This window comes from Perca fluviatilis, chromosome 5 (assembly GCF_010015445.1).
Source record: "Perca fluviatilis chromosome 5, GENO_Pfluv_1.0, whole genome shotgun sequence".
In the NCBI taxonomy this organism is placed as follows: Eukaryota; Metazoa; Chordata; class Actinopteri; order Perciformes; family Percidae; genus Perca; species Perca fluviatilis.
In genome coordinates, this window is record NC_053116.1 from 13,560,332 (window position 1) to 13,575,421 (window position 15,090).

The window sequence follows — 15,090 nt, forward strand, 5'->3', positions numbered from 1 at the left end:
AAGGCTGGGAATCTGGCTGGGGGTGTAGTGAGCACTGTCCCTGTCAAAAAAATGAAATGTGTTTTACAAAATGGCTTTGAGAAATTGCATGGTCAATACTACTTTTAGATGTTAAGTTTATGTTTGTAAATGAATAAATACTGGAATGTAAATTACATTAAAATATATTTTAAAGTTTAAAAAGTTCAAGTTTATTAGCTGAGTTTACGTGCCACATCTAGTTTGTCTCCTCTTCATGACACAGCTATTTGTACCTGTTACTTTTGTTACATGTTTTTCATTGCATTAGTCTTTGGTTGATGTACCAATATGTGACCACTCAGTCACATTAGGTAGCCCCAGAAAATAATATACCTTAATACGTTTACTGTATCCCTGTAGTATTTTAACACTTTTCTTTTAAATATTTATTTTGACGTTTGTTTGTTTTGGATAATATAACAAAAGAGGATTCCTGACAATCCAGCTAACAGGTTTTTTTACGTTTTAGTCTGCTCGGATGCACTGTATTTGCACAAAGGTTTATTTCCCATTAGTTGCATTGAGCCGGGGATGTAAAACAGGATCTACGTGATAAAAAAACGGAGGATTTTACACGTGACACAACGGACAAAATACAGGAAATGGTATAACCATTGACAGTTTGAACATAATTTTATCACAATGTGTATGACCATCAACACCAGCTGCAAGAAATAACTTGAGACTGCTGAACACTGACACTGAGTGACAAATGAAATGCTTTGATGAATGGCCCTGACTTTGTTTTCAGCATATTTAATGGCCAAAAACCACCGCCATATTTAAAAAGGACTTTACGTCTTTAACCTACGTTGACCTACATTGAAATGTGGGTCAAAGTCCACATTTAGCACTAATTACAGAAGAAAATGTACATGAGCCAATTCTGGCTGTTGGTTGTTATTATGCTACCAAGTCAATTATTAAGTTTATATCACTAAGCACTTCAGTTAACATCACTGACACGTGCAATTCAAAAGGCACAACACAGTTGAACCAGACTTGGTGTGTGTTCCACATGTGGTATTCACTTCAGCTCAGGAGTGACGGTGCCACTGAAATATTCATTACGGTCTTTACTATTTACTGCGGTGGTAATTTTCAAAAGAAGCCAGCACAGCTGCCTTGTTAAAGTCCCCAAACACAACATGTTATTCTGTTACACAAATAAATGTTGAGATAGAATATCATCAATACACTGAAAAATATCATTTTGCAATTAAAATAACTGATACATTTAGAAACTGTATTGCTACTATATGTCCGTACAGTCTACAGCAGAGCGAGGCTTCCCCCACCTCCCCCCTTTGCTCGTATATTTCTGACATGACTAAGTATCTCATTAAGATCCCCCAAAACCATCTGTCCAGTGAGTCTCCTCCCTACAAAAAATCTTCTCATTATCCTCGTTACTCTCATTAGGAATTTAATTCTATCACCAATGGCTAGCTGTAGGCCTACTTTTAATACATTCAGGAAACACATCCTATAACTGGCATGTAAAACTCTTACCAGATCCAGCAATGTAAACATTTACTGTACATTTTACAATACACGTTTAATGTCAGAATGTCAATATTTCACACTTGCTTTTCATTTGTATAGCACATTATTTTCCATCTGCAGGATATTGTTGCAAACATTCATGACATGTTGCAAGTTTGTATGTAACTAATCATCATTCTTCATCATTTTTCACAATAACAAAATTGTAAAATCTTCATAACGGTATGCAAGATTACTATGCAATTGGAGATGTGTATGTATTTTCATGCAATATTTTTGTGTATGCAATACATTTTTAGCCACTATTTAAACAAAGTGAAATGTTGCTTGGCATATACTTTTTGCAAACGCAGCCACACCAGCAACAACAATAGAAACTAAAGGAGCTGAACAACAACAACTACAAATAACAATCCGTGGTCACATAAATACTTTGACTAAGAGTGCTGCCAGTGTAGTAATTCTAAAATCACTTGCAATTAATGGAAAAATAAAGTTCTGGAAACATGGGAAAGCAAACACGGTGTGATACATTCAATTCAATTCAATGTTATTTATAGTGTCAAATCACAAGAGAAGTTATCTCAGGACACTGTACAGATAGAGTAGGTCTAGACCACACTATAAATTTACAAAGAACCAACAATTCCCCCAAGAGCATGCATTTGGTGCAACACACGGGATCAACATTTTGAAAAAGCAACAAGGAGCCTCCATTGGGCAATGATACCCACCAGAATTGTATGTGTCTGGAAATGTTGCTATTACTACTGAGATTTGTAAGAAGTACATAGGAATTTCAGGTTTAACTTTCCTCTATAACAATACACAAACATCATTATCGTTTTAGCTTGCACAAGTAATTACAATGTATTTTATTTATATATATATTTCAACTTTCCCAAGAAAACCAAACGGAAGAAGTAAGTGCAACACTGCAGTATTCATATCATGTATGTATGGACCAATTCATTTTATGTAATGGTAATGAATTTATCATCTATTTACTGGCCATTGAGTCTGCTCCTCGACCATTTGTCAGTGTTCCTTCCAGGACAAACTGATCAGTAGACGACAGTCAACGTGAAACTTTACTAATGTCCTGGAACTCCTGGACCCTTTTGGCTCATATTTCAGGGTCTTGATCTGATTGCAACATACAGGAAGTGCTCTTTGGCAAACGGCTGCAAGTCACTGATGATTGGTTGACGGCTGTCTCCCATGAAAGCAAAATGGTAAAGAGTGTCTGTTGACACCTTTCTCTGTTATTGTCGGCCCACATTTCAGGTCATGCTCTGTCTAACGCTGTGGAGATAGGTCTGGCAATGCGAGACTATGCTCTGTCTAATTATTAGCCAACAGTGTTTGCACTGGCTGCCACTGCTTATTAAATCTGCACAACACTGTGTAAACAATGATGCATTAGTCTTTCTAATTACGTCCATGTGTGCAGTTATCTCTTGGAATAGGCCCAGTATGTCGCTGGACATTCACGGTCCGTCTCCACCACTGCATTTGTGTGCAGCCTTCATGCACTTACTGTATAATGGCAGAATGCTGGATGTGGAAGCAGAGGGGGAGGCTGGACATTATTGCACATACTGTAAGAGAACTGATCAATTATCACATTATGTAACCTGTTGAATTTCTGTGGTTTGCCCTGATTTTACGTCTTAATGGAGTAGCCCTCTGTCCAGAAAATGTCTATAGGACAGGTTTGTTCATGCTGTAATTTAATCAAATTTATGTCATTATAGCACCAATACAATTCTGGGTTAACTTGACTTCAGTACACATGGGTAAACAAAAAGTGTGTATTTTTTTTTTATCATTGTTGCCGGTGTTTGACACAACAAGCTCTGGTTTTACCTTAAAACTGATTTATTGTTTAGTTTTATAAAACATTGTGCACATGATATTCAAAACTGCAATCTGTAACAAAAAGTTTTAACAAAGAGCTAGAGTAGATCATAACAGTTGCAACCATATTTTATTTTGGGTATAACCCAACAGTTAGACAATAACACAAACACTGGGCCAAAAGAGCTCATTGTATTGGGGTTGAAAGGAGAGCCAGGATATTCTTAAAGGTTTCAACCAAATCATGCATCAAAGACAGAAAATGTTGAACTGAATATCAAATATTTATACACTACATCCACTTGAGGAATTACAAAGGGTATTGTAGTCTTCAAACTGTGGGGGCCTCCCTCAGCTGGAGGCCCTGGGTAATCAGTGCCGCTATTCACCCCACAACAACACCCAGAATAATATGTGTTGTCTAGTCTATTGTGTGTCTGGCTCTTTCTCTCCTCTTTGACTGAGTGTGAAGCCCTGCAGTTCCGGCATCATGTCTCTCCTATGTTCTGATTTTCATATTTCTGAGAAAACGTTTTGTAAATGCTGGCAAATTCTGTCTCCTATTCAAGTTATGTCTGCCTTCAATTATCACCATGCCATGTAAGGCTTTATTTTTTAAGTCTGTGCTTTCCAGCAGAAGCACATTTGCATGATATATTTGCATTAGAGAAATGCAGACTCAAACCAGTTCAGCAGACTAAGGCGAATGCAAATATTTAACTTGGATTTCCATTTTGTAATAGAAAGTTCCCCCCCCCAGTGGGCCTACAACACTGGCGTCTCTAGCTATATACTGCCACCATGTGGTAAATAGGAAAGCACCGAGAGGACCAAACTTGTGGGCAGGGAGAAGAGTGAGGAGCCGATGAAGAGACGAGCAGCAAAGTCAGGTCAGTCTGTCTGCACAGGAAACGGAGTGACACATGAGGGTCGACAGAGTCTCCAGGTTTGTTTTGATTTGGATGCAATACCTGTATGATTGAACTGCTAAGAGGATGAGAGAAGAAATGCAAGATGTAGCCTAGGCTATAGCTACATGACTTTGTGTCGTTTTGGTGCCAAAGTGGACTTTTGTCTTTTTGAATCACAAAGTAGATGAAGTGGTGAAGCGACCTGCCAGATGATTAAGTAAAACAGATAGATATTGTAAAGAAAATCAATTTTTATGATTGAACTTTACACAACCATGTGGCTGAGAATACTCTTTGCGCGTAGCGGGTTTTTACATATACAGGGAGTTTGATCCCTTGAACATCATGATGATAATAATAATAATAATAATAATAATAATAATAATAATAATAATAATAATAATAATAATTGACCATTTATTGATGTTGTCCTCTCCTGCAACAATAACTGCTTTACCTCCATTTTTGTGAAATGTGTGGAGAATAAGTCACCTTGATTCTGATTGTTTTCAGAAGTTTTCAGTCTAATAATATTTTAAAGATATAGGCTATATTTATTGATGTAGTACAGTCAGGTGTTATGTAAGGTTATTATGTCTCTAAAAGGTAATAAAACCATAACACTCACTGCTGCAGGTCGCAGCTAGATTATCAACCTTCGTGTAACTCAAAATCAGTGTTTGCATTTACTAAAAATAAACTGCAACGATGTTCGGCTGTTCACGTTAATTAACATTTATTGAAGGATATTAAAAACGTAGCACTCAAGTTTCACTGCGCGAGCAAACAAGGGCTGTGTAAAATCCTCCTCAGATGTTGTAGCCAATGAAAACCATGCTGACATTGACAGCCGAGGTGCATCCTGGTACTCGTATTTCGTTCGTCGCGTGCAGCGCGTTAGTAGCGCTATGCTAGCTGCTGTGGGGGACTACAGAGCTCCGGGTCGTGGACAGAGGTGGCTTGCGTTGACAGCGGCTGGCACTGAGCGAAGTACGGCGGTACAGAATATCGTCCGTTTGGGTTTCTTTTAGGGGTTTCACGTTTCCAAAAGTTGACATCTGCAAGTATGCAGTCTGAATCGGGAATAGTTCCCGACTTCGAGGTTGGAGAGGAGTTCAAAGAGGAACCTAAAACGTATTACGAATTGAAGAGTCAACCCTTGAAAAACAGGTCAGTTCTTTAGCTGTGGACAGTTATTTCCCATGCTGGAGCGGTTTTGGTGTTTAGGTGATAATTAGGCTGCAGACTGGATGGACTTTCGGAGTTGTTGTGTGGGGTCCGTGCATGTTTCAGGAGGCTTCTCCACTGAGGACATTTAAGCTTGTCCCGGGCGCTGAGCTCCGGACTGGATCCAACTTGCCTCCCATACAGTCTCCTTATGGTTATCCTGCTGGCGTCAAGTTATGCAACACTTGGGTGTTGTCTTGTCAACATCAACTTCAAATATTAGCTTATAGAGGAGCAGACAGGTCATTTAGATGAGATGCTGCTCAGCCATTTTTGATGGTTGATGTGATGCTAAAGCTGATGTGTTATGTGTGATATGTTTGGATTCTCCTTAAACATATTTTATAGGCTGAATATCTCTGCGTGACAATGTGCATGGAAAATGCAGTCTGCAGGATAACAATGACTGGTTTGATTAGTCAGTGTTATATTGTGTTAGTCAATATTATATTGTGTTCCTGTTTTAGTTCAGTACGTTGTGGTCCAATGCCTAAAATCCATCTACAGTGAAAATGATACAGAAGCTTCTTGTGGTGATGCTTGTCATACACTGCAAAATGTTTACAGATGATATAGGCCTACACTAGTTGAAAGCTGGTTCTAATTAGTAGTGTAAAGACACAAAATCTGCTTTTGAATAAAGTGTTGGCGGGCCAATGATGTGACGCCCATTTTTTTTGATTCTATGAGGTTAAATTAAATTTAAGTACATTCAATTTAAAAAACAGACGAACAAATTACGTCAGTACATACTTTTTTAGAAGCCACATTTTAAGTTTGGTTTTAATCAATTTTAAGAGAATAATTGGAGGACAATGGCAAAAATGTATAAGTGGTGTAACCGTCAAAACTTTGTACCAAAAGTTTTAGCTTGCTTAAAAAGAGCAAATTTCTTAATAAAAGATCCCATAAACTACTTGGGCATTAACCTAAATTAAAGGTTATTATGCATATTTACAATATATTTTAAAATTATGCTTATATTTATTTTAATAATTAAGGGAATACTGTCAGTCATGCTAGCTTCCTGAAATGTCACGTGGTGTAACCAGCATTTAAGTTGCCATTTTTTTTAAATCAGCAAGAATGAACCACATGACAGGAAATTACATCAGAGAAAATGACCCCTGATCAGCATAACTCCTGCATCACAAGGTTAATAACTCTCTGATAAATATAAGTTAATAAGACATTTTTAGGTTAAGTTCAGTTCTTTGGTTAACATGTCAAATGGTATGAATCTGGTAAAACATTGAAAAACATTCTTTTGAATAAAAATTAGTATTTAGTGTAAAAATGTTGTTTGATTATTTACACCAAGGCCATATGCTGATATATGTGTCCATTATAATGCCTGACAAATTTGATTTTACATTGAAATGTCAAATGGTGTAACCGGTTACACCATTTGACTCCTATCACAAGCCTCTCAATTTTTGGCCAATCTTTTCAAATATAACTAGTTACGTTACTGGTTCAAATGGTTATATAAACTTAGTTACTATTTAGAACTATTTGTATGTGTTTATTGTTTGTATTTTTTAAAAGTATAGGTAATTTATCCACAACTTTATTAAGATAGCTTATTTAGCTAGGCTAGGCTAGGCTAAATCATTATAGTGCAAGGCCTTATTGTTTTAAAAACAGTTTTAGCCTTAAATTAAAATTTCAATATCATTCCTTCGCTGTATCATTGTAACTGTGTTTACTCATTGTGTAACAAGGTACGAGTGTTTCAAAGTAGATATCAGTTACAATAATTTCTTAACAAGTTAATAAAATAGAATGAGGCAGTTGAAATGTGCCCCCTAATGTGGTACAAGAACAGCAGCTTTGTAACACCTAAAACATTTAAGGATTATTTAATTTAAGTATAAAATGTTACTTAAATATTAAAAAGAGTGAGGCATCACACTTCTGTTCCATCTTTGTTGGGAGTCGCACATGTGCAGTAGCTAGGTAAGGGTGGACCTTTGGGGTGGATTTTGGGCTTTTTCACTTTGTAAACCTATGACATCCCAAAAAGCATAATATGAGCTCTTTAACTGTAAATATGTTAAAGGACAACCCTAAACAGACTTGCTTCTTCCTCTCTCTTTTACGCATCTACCTCTTTCTCACACACAAACACACATACTGTTCACACACACACACACACACACACAATTTAAGATGTTAGTTGTTTAATTTAATATAATGAGTTTTAAATATATTTAAATATTTGTCATTGAAATGAATTTAAACGTCAAGTTCAATAAACTACTTCGACTACAGTGCTTGTGTATTTAAATCAAGAGCTGACAAATTAATTCTGCATGTTATCTTTGGAGAAAGTGATCTAAATCCTGACAAAATAAACCACGTTCATAGAAAAAATTTTGCAAACATTAATAGCTCCTATAGTCTCTCAGGACATGAACACAAACACATCAGAAAGCTATTTTCAGGCCTCTCCAAACAGTCAACATTGAGCTGAGTCAGGTCTATGTGGTCTGATTTGACCTTTCATCCTTTTTCTGGAAGTACTACAAAGTAAGTCTGATGTGTCTGTTTGATGTCATATTCAGAGGCTATTTATGCAGTCAAACAACTAACAATCTGTCCGTGGATCTTAGGAATTGATTGAAGGAACAGTTTGACGTTTTGGATAATACGCTTATTTGCTTTCTTCCAGAGAGTTAGACAAGAAGATTGATACCAGTCCTGTGTCTGTCTGTTGAATCTGGATCTAGGAGACAATTAGCTTAGCTTAGCATAAAGACTGGAAACTGGGAAACAGCTAGCATGGCTATGTACAAAAGGTAACAAAATCAGCCTTCCAGCACCTCACAGTGATGACAAGTCTCTAATAAAAACTACCACTTGTAATTTTTACACTTCCGTTTTTGTACGAATTAAACAAACAAGATCTAATATGGTAATGAATTAGCTTTAGGAGGTGTCAGAAGGAGGCTAGCTGTTTCCCTCTGTTTCCAGTATTTATACTAAGCTCAGCTAACCAGCTGGAGCTTCATATTGAATGGACAGACATGAGTGGTATCAATCTTTTTATCTAACTCTCGGGAAGTAGTATTTCCAAAAATGTCAAACTATTCCTTTAAGGAAAAGAATATGAACTCATTCAGTGCTCTTCTGACAGAGACCTGCAATAATGTCATCATTTAATGGAAGCATTTTGACTTCAGTTTAAAAAAAAGGTGTGCTTAATATAGATGTATAACAGGATATTTTGAGTTATTGGCTAACAAAACAAACAAAACCAGGTTTATTTTTAGTTATGACAAAAAATATGACTCCCTTTTTTGTGTGATTTTGAATACATTATGCAACACTTTTTTTTAGCTGTGATCCAACTGGGAAGTTGTGAAACTTACCACTTTGCCCCTATGATGATGATGATGATGATGATGATGATGATGATGACGTCGACAATACATCTATTAACAGAATGGGTGTCTCATTATTTGTATTTTGTGTCTACACATCTCCGTTATGTTGTTCGGCGGTAGTAATACATGGCTTCATTGTCAGGGTGAGACATACAGAGGACAGTACACCACTGTGTTTAGACAGAGCTCTTATTGCAGACGTTTGGTAGACTCCTGTTATTTCTTTCCCCCTCTGGACATTGGAGTTTATCTCCTTTTCTCTTAATTCAGCCAAAACACCAGTTTGGAGAGAAAAATAACTGTCATCATGCACAACCCTAACCTTTAACCCAGTTCTGCATTTTTTAAACTAATTTCTTCATTAGTGAAATGTCATTATACTGTTACACATACAAGGGCTGAATCTGAGCTGTGTTGTGTTGTTGCTGGTAGAGCAGCAGTGGCAGTCTCAGTATAAGTGAATAACCACAGTTTATTTCATGTCACGCCATTTCCTTTGGAATATGTGAAGTTGTCTGAAAAGTTGTTTCGATTGAAGGTATCCTACTTCCTCTTCCCATCACATGAGGATGATCCAGCATAATAATAGTCATGGTGACTGCGTTATGAGACTTGTTGCGCAAAATGGATATAATTAGTTTGATTGATTATTGAGGTGTATGATGTATTGTCATGACTGTTTCTAAATTTAAAATATGAAGTGTGAGAAATTGTCTTTTTCGAATATATATTCGTTTCCTTGCTATCTCCTTGTCAGCTTGACTGAGCGCTCAGACTGCTGCAGACGATGTGCCAGACTTTTTGTGCCAAACATAGACGTGAGACAGCTGGTGAAACTAGTCTTCTATGCAGTGTAAATAAGCTGAATAAATTTAGCTGTGTATGTGTTATATCTAAAACTCAGAGTTGGGGGATTGTTATTTGAAGACTTACTTGGCATGCAAAGTCAGATGAAGCTGAAAGTCTTATGCTTTCTAATGCATGGGGCAAATTGTGACAGAAGCTGGATATAGTTTCATATCAATCCAGATATGATCTTAGGCATTGAACAGATGACGTTTTTTGCATCAGCATTAAGAATAGACTGAATGCTGAATGTTAACTTTCTACAATAAATTTTTGTTTTATTTCATACAAGCCAGACTATTGAAGTTTAATGCTGTATTCGTGCATGAGCTCTGCCTAAAAAATATTCAGAGATTTCAAGATTTGTATTTACATCAGGAGATATTTGAAAGAATAGACAAAGAAGACTGATAATGTGATCAAACATTCAATGACAACTTTCAATACTTGACAGGTTGCTACAGATGCAAGTCGGTCTGTATTTAGAAAGTATGGAAGTTAAATACTCTTATTTCAATATGGCTTGGCATCAGATTCATCACTTTAAAATACTGAACATATTGCAATATCAAATACATGGTTATTGTACCTTTGCAGTAGGTTGCAGATTGGCTATAAACTTGTGTCAAGATTTTTTTTGCTGAAATTGGGAATAGAATAGAATTAGGCTACATTTAGATCAACCTGTGACAGAAAGCTGAGTCAGAGTGTGAGGGTTATGCAAGTTGGTGTTGGTAACAGCCTGTTCCTGTAGGGAATACCAGACATGATGCCTGAGGGTGAAGGGTTTCGTCCATGCCGTGATCTAAGACGGACCGGCGAGCTTAATGACACAGACAGGTGTTGTGGCTGGTGTAAAAGTTGTTTCGACCGACTTGTTCTGCAGGCATGAACGCTTGACTGTGTCTCAATCTCTTCTGTGGCTTTCTCAAGCACATGTCTGCCTTACACTTGGAAAATCTTCAAATACTTCGGATTTCTTTTGCTTTGCTTTATGAGTATTAATAATAGCAATATGTGATCTTTGTCAGCCTCTGTTGGTGACCAGTAGGGACTGCAACAACAGTATAAAACACCACTTCCTACACATCCTGCCTGATGCAAAATATTGTAGGTAACTTAACTATTATTTAAATCAGTGAGTCTGATCTGAATAATGCTTTCTCAAGAACCTCTCAGAACCTCAAAGACTTACTTTCACATATGACAAAGGAGAAGGAGCAAATCCTTACGTTGAGACCAGTTAAGATTTTGTAATTTTTGCTTGAAAATTACTTAGATGTTGGATTGGCTTATTCTTTCAGTTCTAAAATATGGTGATTATATGAGTACATTGACCGTTGCTTTCTGCGTGAAAAGAGAGCTTGCACATCCTCCACTGTTCAGCATTTGAAAAATAAAGACGTTAGTCAAAAACTCTATAACAATCAGCTTAAATTGTAAGCCTAGCCTAGTTACCCCCCCAGGTATGTTCACAATGATAGCCCAGCTTAAAAAGGTTGTTATAAAACCCGCAAAGTCCAACCGAAATGTCCAAACAACACAAATGGAGTATGTTCTTCAAAGTGCAAAAACATAAATCAGGAGCAGCAATGCAGTGCAAAATAACAATAGTGATCAATATCACCAGCCGTAGAACTGGGAACTAGTATTTCGGCCTAGAGCTGATCTCAAATCCACTGCTTAATTGTTAACGTTTCACAGAATTATTTTTTTCTTCACGTGGATGAGGTACCAACATAAAAAAGAGCTAAATGTATTTTCCATTCATCCTTGTAGGCAGCCAGGATCTTTCATAACTCTTTTGTTAACCTCCAAAAACATTTTCCTTCTCCCCACACCAAACAATTCTCTTCTATGTGTTGCCTAGGCCACACCCCATTACACCTGTGATCCTTTAGCAACAGATCACCTCACCAGGGCTACGTTCAGCCCCGACAACACGTAACAACACGTTTATTTAAACTGAACTGGGGATGCGTTGAACACCCTGCCGTTTCTTTTCCACGAGTTTACATACACATGTCTGCTGATTGAGTATCACCTGTGACACAGCCACTAAGCTCGCCCACCAAACGAGAGAAAACATCTCAAACACCATTCGACACAGTTCTGAGGAAACATGCCGGAAACCGTAGCAAAATGGTGCACATGCCCCAGTATTAGCTATAGGAAACTATACATGGCAAACAAGTAAAAGCATGCGTGGATAAAGGATAGAGTACCCCAGAAGTTTAACTTTGCAAGGGCTTTTAGTATTAAACAACCTGAATGTACAGGGTGCGATTTGTGAAAAAAGCAGAGGGGGCAATGTTTTTTTGATCATGCACAAAAAAAATTAAAAAACATGCAAGAATTAAATCCCCCTTGCAATACCCTGAATATAGTGCCACTCGGCCAGGCATGCCAAACACTTAAATATGCACTTCAATGGAAAACATAGCGCTTTCAAGCTGGAGAGCCGAGTTCACTTAGCGGTGAAAACTTAAACCCAGGAAACGCTCGTTTGTTCCTCAGGAATAAGTTCCTAAACTTAACTAGTCATTTCCACATGATGCTAACTTTTTCTGGCTAAACTCCACTACCACAGCCCCTGAAAGGACCGTCATCTGGCGGTGCCTGTAGCCGACTCACAGTCACCTACTGGCGGCTAAACAACTGCCGCTGGTAGCCGGCGTCCCGGAGCTCGGATTTTATTGTTCTATCTCACTATAGACGGTTCACATTACAGTGCTTTACATAGATTAAAATATTTCTATTTTAGGTATATATATATATATATATATATATATATATATATATATATGGTCAATTGGTGAAGTAGCATTGATCACTTTGAAGGGGGGATACATTTTGTCCCCACTGGGCATATGTAAACCAGAAAGGGGGAAATCCCAAGCATCCCCCCTCCCCCGGCATGTGAAGGTATATACTTTTCCCCTCACCCTTGAGATGGTCACAATTCATATTTCTATAAAACCCTTTCAGATGCACTTTGGTAAATTTCGCATGCAGGTCAGGAAAAATTACACAGTTAAATTTATTTTTCATGGTAATTGTGTGCGTTGCTGTGAGTCATGTTTTTGCAGCAATGAATGGGTTCCTTTACAATGTGAGAATGTGTTGGTTATCTGTTATTGTCGCATTCTAGAAAAATCAAGGACAAATCAGCCTCTTAAGAGTTTCAGGATTACGTTTTTTTGTGTTTGTACAACGTCCTTATTTTCATGAACCTGAAAACCTTATGGACTCACTTCACCTGCCAAAGGAAAGTGTATGAAATCCTCCCCCTGACTGTCATTGGATGCTGTGTTTTCTTCATGTTGATGCACAGAGGGAGGAGGTCGGAGCAGGCCGTCCTGTTGAAATGGGAATTATGAAGGTCACAGAATGTAATTACAGAAATAAGACCCGGCAAGTTCAAGTTACCATACTGGTCCTGGAACTTCCTGGAAAGAACCTGATTATCTAACTATAAATCGAGGAATCTCTGTGAGTCTCCCACACGCGCAGTACAGCAGCGGGGGCGGGGAGTTGCTACATCCCTAGAAGGCTCACTGATTGCGGTTCACCGGCTACCGGTGTCGTGCCAAACAGTGGCCATCCACTAAAACTGATTGCTTGCCTACATGCAAATGACGAAATGAATTGTACACAAACACATGTTAGATGAACGAACGCCCAGTATGTAAAGTGAGTTAACAGTGAACAATACAACGACACGGTGGCTTCATCTGTTTCTGCTTCTCGTCCACGGCCTGGGAGCCCGAAACAGAAAAGGTGTAACACACGCGTATAGTTAGATAAAGTTATGAAAAATAAATACTGGGAACCAAGGATTCGGCCCCTTCCAAACAGACACACACTCCAAACGGGCACTGCACTAGTCTCTTTGGATGCACTATCAGCTCGCCCCGTTTTGTTATAGCTCTTGCGTCTGAAGCTATGAATCTCTCTAGCAGTGTTGTTAATTTGAAAGGAAATAGTGTTTAGACCATTTAGAATTGGTACCTATTAGAGCTGGGCGACATAGAGAAAATTATATATCACAATATTTTTGACTAAATACTTTGATGTCGATATTGTGACGATATTGTAGGGTTGACATTTGATGCGTTCACAAATTATTTACACTGAGATTTGTGATAAATAATCATCAGTAATGCGGATGAAATGACTACGTGGTTTAAGTTAGAACAGTCTGGTAAGAACATTGCATCACTTTACTGTAATGCAGCTTGTAAAACCAGAAAAAGACAACACTTATGCCATATTACAATATTAGGATATTCCAAATCTTGTGATTGGGATCCACTCCAAAATGTAATGGGTTCTTGCTTGGGCAATGCTACACCCTTCCAACAATATTCTTTTTTTTTTTTAAATATATATATGTATAACTTTTTTTTTTACAACATATAGAACAAACAAATACAATTGAACAAGAACAAAAACCCTCTCCCATCCCCCACCCTCTGCGCTCTCGAGGAAAACAAAACAAACAAATAAACAGAAATCATACCTTTTCCAAAATCTTGAAAATCGGGCCAGTAGTTTTTCTGTAATCCTGCTGACAGACAAACCAACAAACAGAGAAACAAGAGCCCAAAACATAACCTCCTTGGCAGTGGTAATTACCAATTATAGGTTTATGGACAAGCAGCATTGTTAGTCACTTTAGACTTGGATGATAATTGGCTGGTTTACCAGAGGGGCAGGTTTAGCTTCCCTAGGAGGAATTAACAATTTCTCAAATTGAATTTATGCTGTTGGACATATCTATATTTAAGTATTTCAATGTTGTGACCCTTTTTGGGAGGAAACAAGACATTTAAAGATGTCCCCTTTGGTTGGTTTTGGTTTTCTGAAATTTTATACTATTATTCAAGAATTTATTTGGCAGATTAAACAGTTATAAAAGTAATCCTTTACTGCTGCCATACTTGAATCACACACTTTTGTGTAGTGCGATATACTGCATAGTACATATGATATCAAACAGAAAGCCACACACATTTAGATGGGTTAACCAGTGTTCATTGTGAATCTCTCAATTGCATATCTGTGTATCTACAGATACTGTATATCCTTTACACTGCATACAGATATAAAAGTGTCTGTCTGATAGATATTGAGTTCCTAATAAACCCTTTTGGTTAATACACCTAAATATAGATATGTTCATATGTGTTTGATATCATATGTACTGCACAGTACAATGCACTATAAGAGTGTGTTGTGCAAATATGCATGGCTGCAATTTACAATATCATTATTTCATTTTTGAATAGTCTACAGATTATTTTCTCAAATAATTGTTTAAAATGTTG

At 37.5% G+C, this 15,090-nt stretch overlaps 1 protein-coding gene across 3 annotated transcripts in view; it reads left to right on the forward strand.

The window, feature by feature from the left end:
• The first annotated feature begins 4,293 nt into the window (after window positions 1–4,293).
• Window positions 4,294–15,090, forward strand: part of LOC120559547 (microphthalmia-associated transcription factor-like) — a 40,811-nt gene continuing 30,014 nt past the window's right edge. Inside the window, exon 1 of one of the 3 annotated variants that reach the window (XM_039801319.1) lies at window positions 4,294–4,333. In XM_039801319.1, coding sequence (XP_039657253.1) covers window positions 4,311–4,333 — 23 coding nt within the window. In that variant the 5' untranslated portion in view covers window positions 4,294–4,310. Of the gene's footprint in view, window positions 4,334–5,233; window positions 5,469–15,090 lie in introns of those variants that run through there. The other 2 variants (XM_039801315.1, XM_039801316.1) reach the window with 2 other exon arrangements.